This window comes from Nilaparvata lugens, chromosome 8 (assembly GCF_014356525.2).
Source record: "Nilaparvata lugens isolate BPH chromosome 8, ASM1435652v1, whole genome shotgun sequence".
NCBI classification, from domain to species: Eukaryota; Metazoa; Arthropoda; class Insecta; order Hemiptera; family Delphacidae; genus Nilaparvata; species Nilaparvata lugens.
The window spans coordinates 33657899-33682378 of record NC_052511.1 but is presented as its reverse complement, the minus strand read 5'-3'; the positions used below and the strand labels follow the sequence as shown (position 1 = coordinate 33682378).

Genomic DNA, 24480 nt, shown 5'->3' with positions numbered 1-24480 from the left:
AGTAGAACTATTACACTTGCAGCGACAAAGTTTTTTAAGAACAACAAAAAAGACATTTTGAAGTACTATATTATAATTCTTATTTTTCTCTTCCACGAGAAATTTACACAACGTGAACCGTAAACCTGTAGTAGTTTGTTGTGTTGTACAGTACGTAACTGAAGACTGTAATTTGTTTTATAATCACCACAGTTTGAAAATGTTATAATTTGTTGTCATCCTAGTTTTACACAGTCTCCTCATACATATTATTCATTCACAATGAATTTATTAGTTGGATTCTATTATTTGAAATATTTTATTAATTCTAATTCTTTGATAAAAATACAACAAAAAATATAACCCATTGATTTTCTCTTCAATTGAGCATAATGATTTCAAAGTATGACACCTGCTATACGTTGATAGGGCAAAGCAAGCAAGTTGGTAGGTTATGTACTGAAAAAATCAAAATAAATAATCGAATAGACAAAATAATATGGATGCAAGCAGATCTAATAAACCGTCCGGTTTACGAAGAAAAGCATCATTAAATGTAACTTTTTGTGTAAAAAAAGAAAGAAATCAAACTCATAAGAAGGTAAGATTCTTGGCTAATTATTTCTACAACTTAAGTAATCCTAAACTTTGGAATACTTGGATTTTTAACAGTGCATCATTGTACTCATACCCTATTAATCAAGATCAGAGGCAGAGGCTACAGAAAAGCATTATTATTTTTAAAATTTGTTTTTTAAAAGTGTTTACCTGTGATATAAACTTTACAATTAAACATAGAATTTGCTAAACTTTGATGTATAACCAGTTAGTCTTTTGATAACCCATTACTTAGTGATGAATATCTCGTTTTACATAAGTTGATTTTGAATCAATTCTTGCTTTACTTACTAGCTTAGGTAGCCTACTTGCTTTCAAAAACAAATTAAGGTAATCAATTTCTTTTACTTCAAACATTCATTTCAAATGATTTTTTAATTGAAAAGTAACAGCAAATTAAGTTAACCTAAATTTCATCAATCGCTTGTATCTTATCTTATTGATATTTATAGATTTAGTTGGGTACCTTATTTTTGCCAATTAGGGCTGCACTTGAGTATATGGGCCGCGGAATCCAGCATTGAGACATAATTGATACTTGATGTCTTTGTCCTTGACTGGGGGTACCAGTACATAGCATACATAGGTGAAGACAAGTTCAACCATGTATCACATTGTTGTCGTTTTCAAAGAATCAGAAAAATGCAACCTTCGACAATGTCTGTTGAGGTAATCTATTGAAATCGTCAAGAATGTGATACATGGTTGAATTTGTATTTACCGCCCCTATTGATCTATTTAGGTCTCAATGCCGTTGCCCATATACTAGAGAACTAGGGTACCCTCTTTATTCTTCACAAATCACACTTCTCTTGAGTAGCAATACATCAAGTTTGTTTAAATTTTGCAGATCTCAACTATTCTTCAGAAAGCAGAATGTGATAGAAGCGCCGAAGAAACCCAGCTTCTTGAAGAAAGCATCAATGTTGTGAAGGAAGTTGAAGAAAAGTATGTATAATTTGGTTGATTTTTATTTTCTACAATTTCTTGTCTGTATTTTATTTATGTGATATTTCCTTATTTTATTCACCAGCCATTTGATAATTTGTCTGGTTAGTGGATAAGACTGATTTTTCGTGGTTTAATCTACTTCGCAATACTATTTTATCTTTAGAACCTCGTAACTATATTTCTTTCCCATATTCTCTCATTGTCAAGACAAAAACTACCCAGTGAACTATCTAGCACTGTTAACAATTAAAATATTAATACTTTCAGTATAGCCTGAAAGTCATACAAAAAGAATAATGTACAGTATTAAAAAGAACAACCAGAATGTCGGTGGACATAAGTGAAGCCCTTCATACCGACACCGAATCGACATCTGTTGCTTTAGCAAACAGGTTTTTTCAATGACAGTAAAATCTTTATATTTTTTCCATAGTCATTCTACTTGTCACCGAAACAGAACAATACCTAGACTAAAACTTACAAAATTGTAAAAAACAGATAGACCTATATTTTCCAGTTTATGTCTTCACTGTGTTTCAAGAGAATTGAAATCCTGTGGAATCAATTTTTTCTTCAATTACAACTTGTATTTCAATATTTCAAATCTTATAAAATCGTTAGAACGGTTTTTAAGATTTACATAAATGCTAACTTTGCATGAATAACAGAATAATTCCAATAGCTCTTGGTTTTTGTTTTATTCAAACTATTATGAAGCATAATAATAATATCGAAAAACCTGGCTGGCTCAGGTCTGGTGTCAGAGTTTATCAGAGTTTCGCACCTGATACATTTCAGGGCCTCTACTGCTATTGGGCAGCCGGGACCAATGGCCTAGCGTGTCCATCTGAAAGCATTTTTTTTTTTTATTCAAATACCAAAAGATGAAATATCATATCAAAATTGTGTTCAAATTTGTTTCAGGTTGGAAAAGAGAAGAAAATTGAAACTAAGATCAGAAGAAGTAGAAGATCAGCCGAGTGTCCTAGCTGAGAAATGCAAGGCACTAGCAGAAGCGCTCTCCTCTGCCCGCCATCTTGTGGTCTATTCTGGCGCCGGAGTGAGCACTGCTGCCAGGATACCCGACTATCGAGGCACCAATGGCATTTGGACCAGGTTGCAACAGGGCAAAGATATTGGGCAAGTTCAAATGTAGAACCAATTTAATATATGGGTATGATCATATTCAATGCACAGGAATTACACGAGAAAAAAATCTGGGATGAGCCATAGAAACACTCACTGAACGCGTGCACTTGCTGGTGGCGTTCAGTATGAGCAGTTACAGGTTTTGTGTTTTTTTTCAATGCATTGCAATCTAGTCTAAAAAGACTAATGTGCAATTTTTCTTATATAATAGAGTTTTAAATTGATAAGATATGTGGTTCTCACCAGCAATACTACTTCTAGCTAAGCTAACTTATTAATGACAAAAATATTAGAAAAGAAATAAATATATAGGCTATCTAAATTATCATGTACCGTATTATAGATATACACACTATTAACACTGCTCTGGTTTTGACATTTTCACTCCACAATACTACACAATACGAAGGGCTTGGTCCGCTTCAATCTGCGCAGGATAAGTGTGTTGTCAAGTAACTGAGCGACTTCTTCATTTTCATGCCGTTGGATCCTAACTGCATACTTGTATGCGAAATGCCCAACGATGTTTCTCAAACATCAATGATGTTTCTCAAAACTTTGTTCTAGAATCGTTGAATCACATCCACATTGCTCTTGCTGGCACAGCCCCAGAGCTGTATTCCATACATCCATAAGGGTTTCAGGATCTGCTAGTAGATGAAAATCTTGTTGTAGGTAGAAATAACTGAATTTCGGCCTATCGGCCAGTAGATTTTTCTTCAACCAATTCCTAATTCTTCTCTTTTTTCTTCACGTGGGCTTTCCAACGCTAACTTGCATCGAAAGTCTTTTGTCGGTCCCGGCTGAAGTATGACAGTCGTAAGGCTCATTCAGGCGAGGTGGAACTTCCGTCAGGGACTTTCCACGAATAAAAGCCATACTTAAATTATTATTAGTATAGCTGTGTCATCAGCAAATGTTGCCATTGTATTATTTTTCAACTTGGGTAGATCATCGCTGGTATACAGTAGATATGAGTGACCAAAGAACGCTACCTTAAACACTGTCCTACCGCTTCGACGGCCAAACGCTGACTGCAGTTACAAGTCAGTCACAACATGTTTCTATGGCCCTTTACAGATTTTGTTTCTCATCTACTCGCGTGGTCATGCATGGTCTCGCGTGCTCTTGTACATACGTGCATCCAATGTGATCATACCCTTTTCCTGGTAAAGAAGGTATGATATTACAGTGCAACACTGTATTAATTAATGATCTAATTCTGAATGATTCAATAAATTAAATAAATAAACACAGCATACCTAACCTCAGTTAGAAAGGTTCATCTGACAAATGGGAATGTGTGAGAATTTCCATAAAAATGCATCTTTATGTAAAAAGTTATAGAAAAACAAAGTACTTGATAGAGTTCTATAAGATATTAAGATCAAATTAAATCCAAGCTTGAAAAATGATTTAGATAATATCAAAAATTGCAGTTTTGAGTATGTTGGGTCTTCTTTCCCCGCTAATTTTTCCAAGCCCGTTCCCTTGGCAGTGGTTTCGCTAGATAGTAGATAGGGACAGTGAGAATCTCGTTAATCTATTCATGCTCGTCACTAATTAGATGACGAGGCATTTGGCTAAGACACGAAGTGTCAGTATACACCACCGTCAAAGTCAGACACATCCATCCTAGCACTGAAAATCAGTCTTGTTTTGGCGGTGGCTGCTTTTGTCGTTCTTGTGCTGAAAAAGAAGTGTCTTGTTTTGGCGGGGCGAGTCCGTGACTAATTTCTCTACCTGGAAAACAGTCTCTGGTTGTCGCTATCACTTTTTGACGTCTATGCCAGTTTTGCGGGAAGAATGGCGAGGAAGTAAACTGGTTTGCATTTTGGCACAGACCTTCTTGGAAACTTAGTGTGACTGGAGAAGTGTGTGTGTGACCATTCATAAGACAATACTCCTGCGTGACATTGTCTCTTATCTCAACCTTATTCAGTTCTGTTGCTTCCTCTCACTCTCTCTTTATCTCTCCCTCACCTATAGTTATTATATTACAAATTACTTTTTCATATCATATAAAGTTCAATAGTTATTTTCTCAGTCTATATTATGTAAATTCATCTATAATTTTGCTGTATTGTAAGCTATTGTATATAAGTGTATAAGCCAGTATATATTGTAATCTACATGAATAAAGTACTCAATCAATCAATCACCCTCAACCCTCTCTCTATCAGTCCTGCGCCACTCTATCTCTCACACACACACTCTCTCTTTCTCTTACCCGGTTGTGTGCTGATAAGAATGATACTATTTTATATCCTTCTCAGAGAATCGAAAATTCAAATGGCATTTAATCATTATTCTAATATTAAATTTTTCATACAAGGAAATTCGTCGTTTATATAATACTGTCATTTGATGTAAATCAATGTATAAGGTACAGTTTATACTTCAATATATTATTATATTATCGACATTCAAATTGCATTTTATATTCATTGTGATTAGTAATATTTTTCATACTTCTCTCCTTTCTTTTCTCTCAGGGTTTTGTTATTATTTCATACAATGCTTCAGAGATATTATCTTCTACCTATATTGTATTTAACTTTCCCATGCCTACATTTGTAATTTTGTTGTGTCAATTATATCCATTACTATCAACTCTTGCTTGTAACATTGCGAATTCCCCCATTCCACTGAGTAGGATTGTATAATATAATATTGATGTAGCATCATACTGGAGAATGCGAGAGGTTGAATGTGAGATAAGGCCGGCTGTGCAACAAAACTAAAGCAGTGATTCAATTGAATCCTCTCTTCTTCAATTCTCACTATAGGACTATATCCCTCAGAAACATACTCTCTTGTAAAATATACAATCCCCTACACTGAAATAATTTGACTCCTTCAAGTTATGTGCTTCCAACTTGAGCATACCGCCCGTTGTTCTCTCAATAATATTCATTGAACGAGCGTTAGCAAGCTCTCACTTTTTACCCAAGTTCAAAGTTGTTGCCAGTCTGTGGGTTTGTTTGTTTGAATGTACTACAATAACTTTGGAAAGAGTTGATCGATCAGCTTCAAATTTTTAATACTCACTCTTCAAACCTTTCTACAGGTCAAGTTCGTTGAACAACAAAATATTTTACTCACCTTTTTCAGGAAACAAAAGTAACATGTCTGCCTTACTATTATTCTTCAATAACATACGCGTAATATTAATAATACAAATTCTGATGGCAGTTTGCTCTGACGTTTGTATTATTAATTTTACGAATTTGAATTTTAATTCTGAATCATTCACCCATACGGAGAAATCTATGAAGTTCTATGGATTCATATAGGCCTGCAGCTTAATATTAATAGGAAAACAACTTAATGCTCCTTTTCGAGAGATAATTTGACACTGGGAAATCCTATTCAAATTTTTTTAAAAAATCTGTAGGTAGCTTCAAAATGTTGGTCTTCCATCTTGGTTCATTGGTCATTGAATCTAACATTTTTTATGGGAAGGTTTTAATACAAGATTCAAAAATAGAATTTCAAGAGATAATGAATGGTGGAAATCGCCCATCAATTTATATCAAACCGTTTCAAAGAATATTCACATTCTAGTGTTGAAGTTTTTGGATATCTGTGATACAGAAATATTGCTCGCCTAGAACAGGATAGATTATTCATCACATATTCTTATTATTATCGTTCCCTAACAACCTATGTTAAGCGTTTATATAGTCGCTGCTGAGAGAGATTTCTGTGATAGATATATAACCGAATAATACTATATAATCGTACTATATTCGACTAAACAACGAGAGACCCAAATGAAGGGATTCAAAATATAAAAAAATGAAAAATGGGAATGCGAAAAATATTATAATAATTGAAACTCCAGAACTTATCATTTAATTAAGAGACATTTATGGCATTAATAATTTTCTGAAAAACATTAATAATTGGCAATAATAATTCAGCAATATAGCACTAATCGTTTTAATTTTAGATTACCTTCTCATGGGTTATTGAAATCTGTGTTGGAGATTCCTGAGTGATTGCTGCATCATCTGAGAAAACCCCGTGAAAGTGAGCTCTGTTCGAAATTTACAGAATGAATGCTCAAGTATAGAGATTTAGAAGAAAACAACCATTTCATTTAATGTTCATTGAAATCGACCACATCAGTATTTCACTTTTTTGTGTAGTTGAGAAGTAGATATTGTGGTAATTATTCATATTGAATGAAAAAGACTAAGAAATTGTCAAAAAACCACAGGTTTTTCTTAATCAGATTAATCTGTGGTTTTTTGACAATTTCTTAGTCTATTTCATTCAACATCAGTATTTACTCAGGAATTACCGGTAGCGTATTGTTAATGTATTAAGATTTGAGAAGATAATATGAGAAACTTATTGGTTTTTCTCTCAATGATTGTAATGGACGGCTTAATTGCTTTTAAATAATAATAAAAATATCACAGTTTATTGACCGAACGTAGTGAGGTCTATGTTTTAACTCGGATTTTCTTTTGTCTGTATGTAACGCAATTACGGCCAAACGCGTTGATCCTTTTTCAACTGCGCGTCGATGTATAAGTTACACAAGGTTCTTTGAAATTTTGAATTTTAAGGATAATATGAAAAGAAAAGGAATTCCTCCATACTCTGATATCACTGTATAATTATATATCATCTACTCTGAAGATAGGATTAATCAGACTATAGAATTATTCATAACAATCAGCTGACTAGTGGATTACACAGATGTCTGGAAAAACCGTGTCAATTTCTATAAGATCTACAGTTTCAATCAAAGACCTTGAAGAGATATGCATCTTTAAGGTCTTTGGTTTTAATAACTTGTTTTGCAGTCATCCTATTACATTAAGCAAGCAATTTCTGTATATCTGTCTATATTTTTATATCTGGTTATTTATGTTCAACGGATCTCGAAAACGGCTCTAACAATTTAAACGAAATTTGGAACATATACCGTAGTAGGTATGAAAATTTGATTGCACTACACTAGGTCTCAACCCTGGGAAAACTCACTGAAGAACATGAAAAGGATAACAATAATTCATCCTTGGAAAAACAGATGATAATTTTGTCGTCTGTCAAAACAGAAGTTGCTTGTGTGGGAGAGAGACAGAATTATTCCCAACTGTGTAATCAATCGGCGAGAAATATTATCTAGAAATTTTAATCGACTTGATCAAAATAATCTGATTTGTTGACATGAAATGATAATCATTCTAAACTAGAGTATATCATAATTTTCAAAGTTACGGTATTCATTATTTGACAATTTTAAGTGATTAGTGAGTGTTATTTTGTTATTCAATTTGTTTGTAAATAATCTAAATTAGACCTTTTTTGTTTTTAAATTTTTGGACTGAAAATTGAACCTGAATGGAAGTGTATGTAACATAGCCTACTTTCTGGACTATTTATAGTATACAAAAAAATTAATGTATAAATAAAAATTCCAGGAAGAAACAGTTTTGGGCTGTGCCTGTTAGTCCTTCCCCAATCATTTTAAAGAATTGTGTTCTTTTTATCAATAGTTTATAAATAAATAACGAGCGAAGCTCGGTGCCCCGATATTGGTATTATTATGCGTGCCCATCATTATCAATATTCTCACTTCTGAAAAAAAATCTAATTTAATAGTTCATTAAAAATAATCAAATGAACTTAATAATGCTGAAGAGATTATGATATGTTTTATTGTAAAAAAATAATTCTCATCAGATAGAAAGATTATCACAGAACTGGATGAATTATATCATATGGAATACAAATTCAAACGTGAACTGAATTTCTTTTCAAACAGGTGACATTGGATACTTGTCGATGAGAAAACTGCGTGAGGTCTACTGTTCACAGAACTACTCAATACATTCCAGTACAATTATCTTGTTTCAGAATCCAATATCAGGGCACCGAGCTTCGCGCGTTATTATTTCATTTATTGATAAACAGAACAAAATGATTGGGGAAGGACTAACAGGCACAGCCCAAAATTGTTTCTTCCCTGAATTTTTATTTTGAGGTCGTGTTTATATTTTACAGCTGGCTATACGTCAGTTTAAGAATTTCGGGGATGAGATATTTTGATTTTCCACGGATGCACTCGCTCACTCACTTTATTCAGACAGACGACGAAAATCTCAGCTATTTTTCCAAGGATGAATGATCCTTTTAATGTCCTTCAGCGAGTTTTACCAGGGATGAGACCTAGTGCAATCAAATTTTTATATCATAAACCTACTATATTCCAAATTTCGTGAAAATCGTTAGAGCTGTTTTCGAGATCCGTTGGACATAAATAACCAGATATAGAAATAACCAGATAAATATAAAAATGTATACAGAAATTGCTCGCTAAATATAATAGAATTTCTAAGTTGAGTTCATAAGTATCGTAATCTTGCCATACAATAACCATTCAATAATTGAAGCTGATTTCATTCAACTTTATTATACTTTTCAAAGTTTTTGTACAGTATTCTACTCATTTCCATTGACAACATGCTCACATATCCAATCTTCCAGGAATTCTATCGTATATAAATATGCCTCTACATCCCCATATTCCAAGAAAAGGGTATTTCTATGTTGAGGAAGCACATACTAAAATTAGCTTATAACAATCAGGTAGTTTTTAGGGAATATGAAAAGATAGACCAATTGTCTCAAAGGTCTATTGCTGGTTTTCAAATAAAAGGAAATTCAAAATGAAAAACAATACTAAAAAAAACTATTATCTTCAAAATACTCAATGTTCGAGTATATTCACCCTCCAGTAGACTACATTCAACACAGTAGAACCTCTTTAATTTGTAGCCTACGGGACCAAGCGTTGAATACAAATTTTGGTGGGTGACGAATATATATCAGGCTCTGTAATATCGTGGCTGATAGAACAAAATACAAAAAAATTGTATCATGGATACTGATCCCATCATTACCCATAATTAATTCATAATATAGCCTCTATGAATGGATATTAGAAAATATTGTTATAAATATTAATTTGACATACTTGTAAAAGATTTCAGAGATCAATACCTGTTCATGAGCGACTTCTTTAACCCAGGGTGTCTAGTTATATTATTATATGTGAATCAATAGAGCTTTCAATGAACTCATAACTGGAGTTATCAGTGTTACAATTGCATATTAGTGTATTATATATTTATGGGAATACTAATTACAGTGTTTTTGATGGCAAAACTACGAATTATAGAGTTATCGTGAGGTTTCAGTGCACTCACTAATCTTGATAATTTAACTATGAAGTGAAGTTATTTTTGTTTTGTGTCAAGAAATTCACTAACAGCTCTATTATTTATGCTCCAAATAACTGCAGAAAAGAGAGACAACTGCACAAAATAGGAATGATATATAACGAATTATACAGTTACAAGATAAGTCATCGCCTGATATAACTACTAAGAGAAATAGAAATGAGTGATAGGTTCCAGAAATAAATTGTCAATGGTCTTGTTAAGAATAGCCTACACATGGGGTTCATCAAACAATGACCATTGTTTGAATGAAAGAAGACAGCTCTGCTTAGTACAGTCCGTCCAAGAAGTGTAACCTAACCGTCTTGTTTTGGAAGTGTCAGAGATTCGATGTGTCTGACTTTGTCGTTTCTGTACAAATGTAAAAGTGTCGAAAACACGCCAATTCGAGACTCTTTCAAAACAGTCTTTCCCTGTTGCTGGCTTACGGTGTCGATGGATGAGATAGTCGCTGTTCACTCCTGTCAGGTTCTGGGTGTGTCGGAGGACTAAGGTGGCGCGTACCCTTCTTCGCATGTAGGCTAGCGATAGTAAATTTCAAGAAGGATTGGTAAAGGCCCATAGCTCTATTTCATTCTGGTGATACTTTGGAGTAAGATTCATTCATTTTCATTTTCATTGAATAAACAAATATTTGAGCTTGAAAATTAAAAGGTAAAAAACCTTGGCAGAATGGGTACCGGTTGATTCTATTATTAAATTTTTAGATCTGTTGGCTTATACATAAATGTTTTGATAATAATAATAATATTGAGTGACCTGGCTGTCTCGGATTTTGTGTCAGAGTTTTCAGGTCACACCTGATCAATTTCAGGGTCTTTGACAGTCTATTACCTAGAGACTGTTTGCAGGCAGCCGGGCCTTCGGAGAACGTGTTCATCGGAAACATGGGAGTGGTCCAAGAAAAATATTTGGCCTGTGTCGGGATTCGAACCCGGGCCTCTGAATTATAAGGCCAGCATCTAATTCACTCGACTACGGCCACAACTAATGTTTTGATTAACAGGGTTTATGATAAATGTAACAAGCTGTTGATATCTTCTTTTGTACCTATGACACTAGGACAGACAAGATAAAAAAAATGCTTGGTGGAACGGAAATTGATCCTGTTGAACGTACCTTTCATAATAATACATTCTATATTTCTTGGGTATGAAATGCTTTATATTTTACATCTATTCTTTAAGGGCTGATATAAATAAAAATGAATCTATATAAATAAAAATCGAGCCTCAAATTTTGACATTCAATAACTTTTTTATGTGTGCACCGAATTTGATGATATTTTTTTAGTTGTGTTCGTTATGTTCAGGACCAGGTTTATGGCCTATCAAACTTATAATCCGACTTCAGGACTCTTTCCTACGGTCCTTCAAAGTTTACATGACGTAATCCTTATGGGAGAAGATTTATGAGTTGGCCACACACAGAAATAAGAATCAGCTGTTATAATTTTCAAGTCTGGCAGGAGAGATGACATCATGAACTATAGACCAATCAGTATATTGTCTGTCTTTGCTAAGGTTTATGAGAGGGCTCTTTATGATGAGATTCTATGGTATTCACGACCAATACTGTCTGAAAATCAGCATGGTTTTCTTCCTGAAAGATCTGTTGTGACAAATTTATTCGAGTTTACAGTATCTGCCTCCAATGTACTTGATGCCAGTGGAGAAATGGATGTGATCTATACTGATTTTAGTAGAGCCTTTGACCGTGTTAATCATTGTATATTGTTGAAGAGGCTGTCACAGCTGGGCTTTAGTAGTGCTTTGGTTGATTTATTCAGAAGTTACCTGTTTCAAAGAAAAATTTTTGTAACTGTTCAAGGAAGGGTCTCTCATGCTTATTTCAGTACGTCTGGTGTCCCCCAGGGTAGCAATCTGGGGCCCCTTTTGTTCTTGCTATTAATAAATGAGTTACCACTTCAGATACCCAACTCCAAGTGCTTGATATTCGCTGACAATATGAAGATCTACAAAGAGGTGAAAGGATTGGATGATTGCTATTCCTTGCAGGCTGATGTTGACAGAGTTGCATTGTGGTGCCATGTGAATAAGCTTGATATCAATGTAAAAAAATGTAAATGTATGATTTTCTCCAGAAAGGTTAATCCAGCTCGTTATCCCTACTCAATCAATGGTGTGTGCTTGGAGAGGGTAGCAATGTGTAAGGATCTTGGTATTGTATTCAGTTGTACATTGTCTTTTTCAGCACATTTTGATCACATCATTGGCAGAGCGAACAAGCTGTTGGGCTTTGTTCTGAGAAACTCTACCGGCGTCAATAATGTTGAGACTGTTGTAACTCTGTATCAGTCGCTAGTCAGAAGTGTCCTAGAGTACGGATCTATTGTCTGGAGTCCCTCTACTCATCAGGATACATTAAGAGTCGAACAAGTACAGAATAAGCTTCTTCGCTTCCTATTTTATATGCAATTTAGAAGAGCCTGTCCCTTGGGTTTTCCTTCTGGACGTTTGAGATCCCTTTTCAATATGGACTCTTTGAGGGCTAGACGTAACAGGTTTTCATTGATGTTTGTGGTGTAACTTTTGAAAAATTACATTAATTCACCCGCTCTCCTCTCTAGGATTGGTTTCCAGGTACCCACGTTCAATGTCAGAAGAGTTAGGACCTTTCATGTACCAAGATCAAGGACCCTTCATAACTTCTGCTCTCCACTTAATAGAGTTCTGAGGCTATTCAATAGCGTTTGTGAAGGTGTTGATGTGCATGGCCCTGTTAGTGAGGTTAGAAGGCGCATTATTGAGGCTATTCATAATTGAATTTGAATTCAGTTTCTGAATTGATTCAATTAATATGATGTCCGTGATTCTTATTAATTTTATAGAGTTGATCAAACCTACTGTTTAAATCCCTTAACTTTTATACTTGAATATCTGTTGTTAAAACGTTTTCTTTTTTCTTCTCTGCTTTCATAAATTTTCTTCCCACAGTGCCACATGTTTTCCCTTAACCTGTTTCTATGCTCAATTGTAGGCCTATTCTTTTTATTACTTATTGGATAAGTTTTAGATAAGTTTGGATAAGTTAGATTAGTTTTTATTCTGTATTTATTATTCATGCTTAGATTACTTACAATTACTTATGCTTTCCTCATACTTATCAACTTTCTTATGTATTTGTGAATTGCATGTACTGTATCTCTCATTTTTATTTCTTTTAGTAACTTACTTTATTCGATTGTAAATGGTAGTGAAGACTGTTTTGGGCTTAATGCCTGTAGTCTGTAATAGTTGTTCTGTAATAAATAAATAATCATTGCGTCATCCAACAGCCGCCAGTAGATCTGTATTTCTATTTTCTTTCTACTGATTCACAAAATTATAATTCTAATAATAATGCCGCAGTACGAACGACGACCAAACTTGGGTCGTAGAACTCGAAATGCTGTAAATTTAGAATAATATGCACGGAAAAATCAGCAGCAAGGAGATATACCATTCAATTTCCCAGCAAGCTGCATTCAACTATATTATCTAAAAATACAAACTGCTGAACAACTAACTAAGCACATAGGAAGTCCATATTGAGATATAAATGTAAATACTGATTGTTGGATAATTTTCATAAAAATATAGTGCATCAGATTAAGCTAAAGCTAAGCACACCGGAGGAGGCGTGGCTTGGTGATACAAAGTGTTGATCTTACGGAGATTGCCTTATCACACCGTTCCACGCCATGCCCGATTTAATTTGTGTTCTTCCATCCAAACCAATAGGCAAGAAGCACCTGAAACAAAATGCCGCATCGCGCCTCCTAAGGTGTGTATCAAGCTAAAGTTTGTCATGCGATGCATTAACTATTTGGTGGTACGAAGTTCGCCGGGCCAGCTAGTTTAACATAAATTTCATACTTTAAAAAAGTCAGACAATAAAATTATATTTTATTTTATTCAAAGCAAAAAGTCACTTTTCATTTATCGTGTTCATTTTTCATTTGCTCTATAACTGATTGTTGTATTATATTATTATTCAATGATTATCGTAGATTATTTACTATTAAATTTAGCTGTTTTACTAATTATTGTTGATTTGCAGATGCCACGATCTGAGTCAAGCAGAGCCGACTCTGACGCATATGGCGTTGTTCGCGATGTACCAGAGTGGCATAGTGAAGCACATTGTGTCACAGAACTGTGATGGTCTGCACCTGCGCAGTGGGCTGCCCAAGAAGGCTCTCTCCGAAGTTCATGGCAATATGTATCTCGAAGTAAGTTCATACTTCCTATTCACAGTATAAAAGTTGAAATCGGTTTTAAATTTATCTGTTCTTTGTACACATTCATTCATACAATTACATAATATTGAATAAAATTATTAATTGTGCAAAAGAACTTCAAGCTCACAAGACTAATGTCTTATCGTGAGCTTGTATTAAGAAGATAGAGAAAAGCTGGAGTGCAAAAGAAGAATGATTGTAACCTAAAAATAAAAAGTAAGAATAGAACTATAGAAGTATGAAACAAACCCTTATAAAAAAAAGAATCATAATAATGAGTTGAAAATGAAAAATTAGAAAACAATGAACTAGCATGAGTACAGTGACTACTACAAATCATATATTTATTTGTAGAGATTTGAGTGAAATAGTTTTGTTTTTAATCAGATTTAAATATCAAAATTTGAAATTTTTAGTTTAGTCATTAGTTTTGAAGTGAAATTGGACTTGAAGTAAAAAGTGAAATAATAACCTCATTTCTTTATTCGAAACTTTTATCAATCAAAATTTAGGAAAGAGTTTTGGGCTATGCCTGTTGTCTTCTCCCAATCATATATATTGTAATAATGATTTGTGATTGTCAATGGAATAAATAAATAAGTCTGATGATGACCAACAACAGGTCGAAACGATCGTCACTACCAATGTAAGTGCATTTTCACCTCATAAGAGTGTTTTGTAAAAAAGTTTAAATAAATAAATTACTAGCAGGTAACCCGTGCTCCGCAAGGGTCTAATTACAAATTTAACAAACTGAAAACTTAAATCTTATATCTTAGAGATTTTAAAATAGGCCTATAACAATCCTCGGTAAATTAAAAATCTATATGCAAAATTTCAAGTTAATCAGTCCAGTAGTTCAGACGATATGATGCGTCATTCGTGGATTTCCTATCCTGTACATGTATAAGCCAATTCTTACATTTTTAAATAGATAACAACAATGTAAAAATAATATTGTAATGTGTGTTTGAATGTTTACTTGCAGTTGTTACATTAAGGCCCGGTCGCAGAAATGCCGGTTAAATTTTAACCGTGATTAATTTCACGAGAACCAATCAGAGAAGATATTTTTGATAAGACTGCTTCTCTGATTGGTTCTCGTGGAAATGATTAAAATTTAACCAGCTTTTGTGCAATCGGCACCAAGAGTGTGATAATATTGATACATTGCGTATATGTGCTAGTGCACGCTTGTTTATGCTTGACCAAGCGCGCAGATGAGATACAAACCATGGAAGGAGCAGTGTGAACAAAAACACACTGAACGCATGCACGTCACAAAGTATCTGTAAGGCTCATTCCAGATTTTGTTTTTCGGCTCATGCACGATCTGACGTACACTTGCTTGACTCTTCCGATTGACATAGTTTAAATTCTTACTTGTAGCCTAGTTGTTAAATTAACTTTAACTATAATAAGGTTTATTCACTGTTTTTCAATACAGTGTGATTTGTATTAGCCAATGGCATTATTTTTCTGCCCGGTAGAGCAAAAATGTATTGAAAAGCAGGGCTTTCAATTAGCTGTTGTGGAGCGCCTTCTTGTAACATCTGACTCACTGTCTAATTTTACTTATCTCACTTTACCTATAGTTGGAAAAATAATGATTGCATTTCATCAATGATGAAGCGGAAATCGTTAGAATTAACATCGCAGTTTGTAATGAAGTAATGAATGTAGTAATTCACATCTCAACAGTGAGATTCACGTTATAAATTCAGCATCCGATTAAAATTGGTTTGCTATCCTTGTCTGTCATTAGTCAAAGCAAATAGCTCTATACTTTTCCAATTGGAAATAAACATTTATTTATTTATTTTAATTCTGCACTGGTGCCTAATCGTTTGTAAGCTATGAATGAATATAATAAACTACTAGAATATTTAGTCTCAATTATTATGAAAATGTTTCATTAAATAATAAAAAGAGGCATTCTCTTGTTGAATATAATAAATATATCTGAGATGTAATTGATCGTTATTGAAAACAATCACCAATTAAGATTGGAACAAATATTCTAGAATAACTTGAATCATAGATATGTACTATAGAAGGCGGTGGAAAAATCAACGTGGCAACAATGCTGTCATTTCCATTGACTTTATAACGTGAATCTCGCCATATAATGGTTCCTTCAATATTAGAAACCATGAATGTTTTGATGAATTATCAAACAAGTAACTTGTAAGTCTTCAATTCTTTATCGTACAGGATGTTTTTAAAATGACTTATTTTTCATTTTGAGGTTTGTACACCGTGTGGGTTGGATTATTGGCGCCTATTCGATGTGACTGAGCACACGGCTCGTTATAGTCATGAAACAGCTCGTCTTTGCTTCAGGTGAGAAAGCTATATTGAAAAGTTAACTCAGTAGGTAAGTAACGTATCTTAAATTACATTGTAGCTTACCCTCAAATCATTAATGCTTTTGAAACGTGTATGCTCTGGATGCTTTCGGAAGTGATGCTTTTACAATGTTTTTGGAAGTGATTCACGAAACGTTTGCAAGATATCGAATTGCTTCTACAGTATTAGATAAGTGTCATGCTATTGGTAATCTTGTTGGAAGGATGACTGACTTCTTGGAACTAGTTGTAGGTCTACTAACTGACAATGATTGGCACTCTCCAGTAGTTCACCTTAAACTGAACACGACTACTACTTATCATTTCTCCTTTTATAGAACTCTCACAAGCATTTTATTAACCTATTCCCAGATGCAGAAAACCGTTGCGAGACACAATTGTCCACTTTGGCGAGCGAGGAGCATTGAAGTGGCCTCTCAACTGGTCGGGAGCTTGCGATGCTGCTGACAACACTGATCTTATCCTCTGTATTGGCTCAAGTTTGAAAGTAAGTCTTATTCAATCATTCACTATTCAATTCAATTTCAATTTATTAAAAACACACAAAACAAAATTACAAAGAATTATTACGAAACAAATAAAACACAATAAGATGTTACAAATATAAAAAACCATGGGCTTTGTGGTTGGGTGTGTTGGAGAAGAGAAAAAAAGATAGGAAGATGCCTAGCCAACTATGGTTTCCCATGTAATAGGCAGGCAAAGAAGAGAAGAGAAGTAATGAGGAAAAAAGGGAAGGGAGAAATGGGGGGAAAGAAGAAAACAGAGGAATAGGTACTCAAAATAAAGGTAAGCGAGTCCACTGAAAAATGAAAAACAATGCTGGAGCACAAATTTCGAGTCATCTCTTTTCTGTATAGGGCTACTTTTATAGAAATAGAAAGAAAAATGAAAATCCTAGCACCCACCTCGAAATACCCAACCACAACATGTCTCGGACATTGATGCCACTTTCAAGCGACATGAAGCAAACAAAAAACGCTGCCAGAAGACTCCCACTTCGAGCACACGCCAGCGCACTCACATGATTCCATGAACCGAAACTACAAACTGTGGATCCAAACTCGCATGACTCCATCAAAAACGGGGCCACCGGCGTCCAACTGGACCAAGTTTACCACCCTATCTCTGTCCAACTTTGCCGCTCCATAAATATGAAATTCTTCTTTAACATTCATAAAGCGGCAAAACCAAACAGAGACAAAACAATAAACCCAATCCAACTAGACACCAACAACCCCACCCTTGACAGAATCATGCGAATTCAAATCCACAATCCACAGCTCCAGTTCACAAAATCACATGAACACACCAACACATGATCGAAACAAGAATCCTCCAGCAGCACTCCTCCTATCCACCTCATATCACTCGAAAATGGCATCAATGTCCGAAACATGCTGCGATCAAACACTTCAAAAAGGGCACCAAGACTTTCATTCTTCTTTCTATCTCGAGTCATATATCTAAATGGAAGAAGAAATTACTGTATGTCCAGTTTTTTATATCCAGTTTAATTTTTCCGCTGATCTTATTGTCCATGAGAAAGTGATTTGGAATGAGGTTTATTATTTTAGTACCTATGTAAATAAAAATACCTATTGAAACCCTCCTCTTTTCAAAAATGCATAACTATAGCGTTCATATTATTTTTATTATTGTTCATTCAAAGTACCTTGCTGTTTACAGAATTATTTTCTAATTTTATTTTTGAATAATGACATTTGTGGACTCTTCTTTATTCTCCTTGAATTAAAAAGTGCAATTGAAAAACATGTTTTGAAATACTGTAGTTATGCATAGTTTGTGAGATAAAAGAAAGTCATTTTGGTAGCCACTCTTCTAAGTTAAATAAACTTCTCTATACAGGATTGATCATGTACTGTTTTTTATACTTTAATTTGTTATTATACTTTATTACCTTACTTTAATGCTGGGTTTTTATACTTAAATGCCTTATAATGATTGGTTTTTGTGTAAGGCAAGCTCAAATTTCGTGTTTGAAAGAAGCATAATGATTTATTGTTAGCTGTGAAACAGTATTATGGTAATCATTTTTAATCAACAACTCTAATAATTTATTAAATCAATTCAATTATTTTTAATGACTAATAATGCATTTTTATATCCTTCATCCAGTATTTAATCTCAAATACTTCTACAATCTTGACAACTATGATAATTTCGTTTAAAAAAAGGGGTCAATTCAATTATCACCATAATTGAAAATCGTTATAACGTTTATATGTCATTTACATAGAAAAACACTCAATTATAGGCTAGAACCATTCGAACAAATCTATCACATTACCCACATTATAATAGGGTTTTTTTATGTTTTAGGTATTGAAAAAGTATCCATGGTTGTGGGGTATGGACAGACCTGTCAAGAAGAGGCCATCTCTTTACATTGTCAACTTGCAGTGGACTCCAAAAGATGATCAAGCTACTTTGAAGATTAATGGTTTGTAAAGTTTTGGAAATACAGTAATTCTAATTTTAAGCATCAATCCACGGATAAATTATTCGTTCTCATTAAACTTTAAATTTCTCAACACTTTCATTTTTTAATTATTATTTAGTTGTGGTAGTATTTATAGGTTCACCTACCTATTTTACCATCAAATCTTTAACATGTTTTATAAGAGGAGTGCCTCAATAATGTGAGACTTCATATAAATTTGTTTAGTGTATGAAAATAACCTTAACGATTCAGTTTTAAAGGTAAAAAGAAAGGTTAGGGAGGTTAGATATTGGATTTTAAATGGCAATATGTTAATATTATTTTTGAAATATGTTGATAATTTTAAATAATAAACAGAAATAACGATAAGTTGAAATACTCTTTAACTAGTTTTACCAGATTTTTAACTAGTTGCAGTTATCATATCTTATAAATGTCCTCATACTTCAACCTTACATTTCATCCATTAATTATTGTATAACTGAAAAGTTGAAACTGTATCCACAAATATCAATGGTCTGAGAAAGATTAAAGTTGTTGAACTACCTTTTGAAAATAAGATTCTTTCAAATCTGATAAATTAAAAACAAGTTATTGATCGATAATCCAAATTAATGTCATTCACTCTGAAGACTTTCACACAACAAATATGAGCAGCATAGAAAATATCTGAGATTCACACGAAAAAAGCTTTCATTGTATTTCATTCAGCTATTTTCTTCGTTGCCAACATTTCTTGCGCAGAATCGCACTAATTTAGATTTTCATTCAATTTATTGTTAAAAACTACTCCTTATCTGAGATTTCTTCTCATCCACCACTGGAGTAAAATTTTCATATGAATAGAAACTCGCTTGAATTTAACTAATAGTATCAATTGTATTAGATGACTTGTATATACAATTTATATACTTCAGTGTGTCACCTCGGTCTTTCTGCCTCAGAAATTTTATATTTTTAATTCCCTAGATTTGCAACAGGTTACGCAAGTGTCAAATTACTCTTCTAATGTATTGTTTGGATCGTTTCATTTCTCCTTTTAAGGCCCATGTTATACGAGCGCTAATACAGCAGCGTTTTTAGCGTCGCGTTAACTGGGCAATGGTAATTTCAATAATATGATTGTTTTATTCAACAGGTAAATGCGATGAAGTAATGACTCTGGTGATGTCACATCTCGGCCTAACGGTTCCGAAGTATGAACGTCATTTGGATCCTATATTTACACATGCCACTTTGCTTCTGGAAGTGGAACAGCACACCACGTCTCAACCGATACTTCAGAATCCTCTAACCCACGACGACGATGCCTTCAAACAGGAGGAAAACATTGATTGTGACTCAAAACCAATCACAGACGGTAATTTTGCTCAAAATACATCCAACTCAAATAAAAAATCTGACAATGAAGACGTATCTAGTGCAACAATTAAAACTGAAAATGGGGAGGTAGAAGAGAAGGTACTGATTGACAAAAATGGGGATTTGAGTAAAGATAATCGTGAAATAGATAACAATATTGATGAGATAGAAACGGCTAAAAGCTTATGGAGACCATTCACAGAGCAAGGCGATGGGAAAAGACCTCTTGAACAGTCTCACTCGTTGAAAAAAGAATACTGTGAAGGAGAATCCTCTGGAAATATTGGGATTGAAGACAATAGCATTGAATCAGCAGGAATGTCTCGAAAAGTTGACGACAATCTTAAGAAAGAGACATCATCCTCTCTTGAGCTTAAAAACATTGGGAATGGAATTGTGGATGTTGGATCTTCTAGAAATCAGCATGATTGTCAGGAGGATGATTTCCCCCCTGTGAAAAGAATTAAGGCTTCAGGTGGTAATATTGAAACAGCGGGATTCTCTATTCCTGTCGAAGAGTTTGAAAAAATTTATACGAAAATTGGAAAGGAAGTGGCTCGTAGAAATTCGAATGAATTTTTTAGAGAATTTTACTGTGAAGATAATAGATTCGAGTCTGTTAAGCGTAATAACTGTAATTCTGAACAGGGTAGCATAAGTAATGGGTTTGTTGAAAATAAGGGTAAGAATATTGAAGTTATTAAGCACATTGACATGAAAAATTACTGTAGTAATATTAGTTGTGGATCTAAATCAAAAATATTAGCTCAAGCAAGTCCACTTGATCTCACTAAAAATAAATCTTCAAATAATAAGAAAACGGGTAAAATGTCTGGGGAAGTAGCTTGTGAATTTTGTAAAACACATTATAAAACTCAGGGTTGTCAATTTTATAAACAACATTCACCTGTTGCACCAGCAGCAGGGCCTTTTTGTTATTGCTGCGACGACGAAGATGAAAATTCCGATGGAAAAGATGTAGCAACCAATGAGAAAGCAAAAGATGTAACAACCAATGAGAAAGCAAAAGATCAAGTACCGGTAGCCAATGAGAAAGGTAAAGATCAAGCTAATAATGAGAAGGGGAAAGATCAAGCAGCGAATGAGAAGGCTTCGCCTAAAGTTCCTATTGTTAATCCAGGCTGGTTTGGAAAAGGCTATAGAAAAAAGTACAAGAAAAAACGATAAGCTGGTCTGGAATTCATAGTTATATTTTCAATTCAATTTTTACTTAAGGTTTAGGTAATAAATTAATACAAGTCAGTATTGGAATAAAAACTAGAAATGTCAAATTTATTTTTGTTCAATCATTGATGTGTTATTGAACTACTTATCTTACTAATCAATATTAATTGATAATCTGAATTATCATTAGTAACAATATATTTTGGGAGTATTGTTGATTGATTTAGAAGGGTCCTCATCTTACTAATCAATATTAATTGATAATCTGAATTATCATTAGTAACAATATATTTTGGGAGTATTGTTGATTGATTTAGAAGGGTCCTCATCTTACTAATCAATATTAATTGATAATCTGAATTATCATTAGTTACAATATATTTTGGGAGTATTGTTGATTGATTTAGAAGGGTCCGATCTCATAACAATTATCAATGTAAATTTGTCAAGATAAGAATATTCTAATCACTATCCTATCCGTAATATCAAATCAGCCAGGAATGGAGTCACCAATATTTTTCAAATTGAGTCATATTTCAATTTAAGAGTTTTGTATCTGGAAACAGAGTTGAGATTATCAACATAATTTTAGTATCTCGAAATAATTTAGATTATCAACATAATTTTAGTTATCTCGAAACAAAACACAGGTTGAAGCTAGTATTTTATTTTAAATCATTGTCAGTCCATCAATGAAAGTTAAGTAGTGAATGATTGAGTCGTTATTTTAAAATTCCTTCTACACTACTCTGTATTGAGCTTCATCGGGTTTTGTGACATTGTGTTATGTTTTTGTGTTCTCCATTCAAATAGAATTATTTTTTAGAAGAACTGAATTTTATCTTGTATGGAATAGAATTCTAGTTATAATAATATATTAGGGTAGTTTTATTCTTTACAGAGCGAATTGGAATATATTCTATTGTTGTACAAATTGACAATTAGTAAAAATTACTTCTTATCCTTGTAAGAAAATGCTTTAATTTGAAGTTTTATAATTTAAATATTGTTGAGAAAGATTTTTACCGCAATAATTACAAATTATAAGAGATCCTCTAGAATAATAGTACCTTATTGAGAATTTTATTTACATTTATCACACGACAAAATGTGATCCTAGCAGTTTTTCTGTTAATTGTCATTAAATATTGGAATATAATGTATATTCAAGTGTTTGGAATATTTGTTTATTCATGTTAATTCAAGTGTTTTTTATCATGATCAGTATTTGACATTAATGCCCCAATTTTACTTAAAAAGTATTATTTTTCAGGGTGATATTCTTTTCATTCACCTACCTGGGAATTCATTCTTTTATATTGTTATTATAGTCCTTTTGGACTGATTTCTATGTTTATTTATGGTTTAGCATAAGAAATTATAATAATTTTACTGTCAGGAATTGGATAAAGAAATCATAGATGATCTTGTATATTTTGCAGTAACGTATTATTTCATTGTTTTTTTTTTCTTCCATTGCCTTTTTTTATGTTGATGTTACGTGAACATGAACATTTCTGATCTCAATCATTAAAAGTAATCTTATTCAGTCAATTTATCGGACTATTTTTATAATTCAGTTTTATTTTTAAATAATTTAGATCAATTCGTGTTTGTTAGCATAGTAGTTTTAATATTGTAGTGTTCAATGTTATTGATAATTCTATGTTGGTGTTTCTTAGAATATTTAATTTTATTATTTTAAATTTATTGTACTAATTTTGCGTTGTTGTGCAATCTGTTGTGCGTATTATATGTACTGTGTGTCCTTATTGTGTGTATTCAGAACAGTATTTATATGAAATAATTCTTGCCTCATTAATTAATATTATTTTCTATATTTTTTCCTAATAATTATTATTTAGAAATTATCTAATAGAATCCTACAAATCCATTTATCATAGTTTCGATGAATTATCACAAACACCTATAGAACATTATATTTCAGCTTCTAAAAATATGTTTTTTTTTTCAAGTTGAGCAAGTGCTTCCAAAAACGTGGTGTTTGTTGAGTAAATTAATTCAAATTATTTCCATATTGTTTTGTAACACTATTGGAATAATTAGTAATACTCATTGTAAGTCCTCATAGATTACCGTATTTATTTTCAATACATCACATAACATGTAAATAAAATCAACTCATGGCAACTAATTTTCTCTCAATATCTTGAATACAAGCGAGTAGAGAGTTTTGAATTGAGGGGGAATTTTCCTTCATTCAATTAATTTAGTGTGTACATCAGGAATGGTTAAACCTTCTTCTCAATTTGAGATTAATATATTTCATATTATTAAATTTTAATACTACTGTATTTTGTCAGCATTTTTTCTTATAGAATCATGGGATAAATTTTAATAAAATAAAATTAAACAATCATTAAACAAAATAATGACCTTTTTATAAAAAATGTTATTATTTTCAAGATTGGCTGACTCTTGCCAATATTGTATTGTCTTTTTCAACCTTTTCTATTACAATACCGTGATGTATTAAAATGATAATTCAATAGCGAAATAAGTAAAGTCCGTCTAATCAGATTAATGTACTCAAATAATTATTTGATGTGAGTTAATAAATGTGATAAATGTCAATGGTAAATTAAATATCTTATTCATCTTCAATAAATGTCATTTACAGCTCAAAATTCCTTGAAATTGAAAATGATACCATCAATTTTTTATCTACATATGTATGTTGATCAGTGTATTTCTTCCATTGATATGATTAAATGTAGTGTATTGAATTGTTTGTTTTGACTGACCAATTCAAGTATCCTCGAATCTCAAATCCCTTAGTATCATTTAAATACTCATCCCTGACCCACGATGTCGTGAAGAATGTCTTCTCGAGATCATGAAACTTCTGTATTGAAACAGCATAATTAAATATGCCTT

The 24480-nt window shown here is 33.0% G+C and overlaps 1 protein-coding gene across 1 annotated transcript; it reads left to right on the top strand.

Annotated features, from left to right (window-relative positions):
- Positions 1-190: 190 nt before the first annotated feature.
- Positions 191-24329, top strand: LOC111058155 (NAD-dependent protein deacetylase Sirt7). The gene is made up of 8 exons (XM_039434597.1): positions 191-580; positions 1448-1545; positions 2473-2688; positions 14022-14193; positions 16451-16545; positions 16923-17058; positions 18915-19035; positions 20174-24329. Exons 1-8 carry the CDS (start codon positions 479-481, stop codon positions 21583-21585), a joined length of 2352 nt encoding a protein of 783 aa, XP_039290531.1. The 5' UTR covers positions 191-478; the 3' UTR covers positions 21586-24329.
- Positions 24330-24480: the final 151 nt, after the last annotated feature.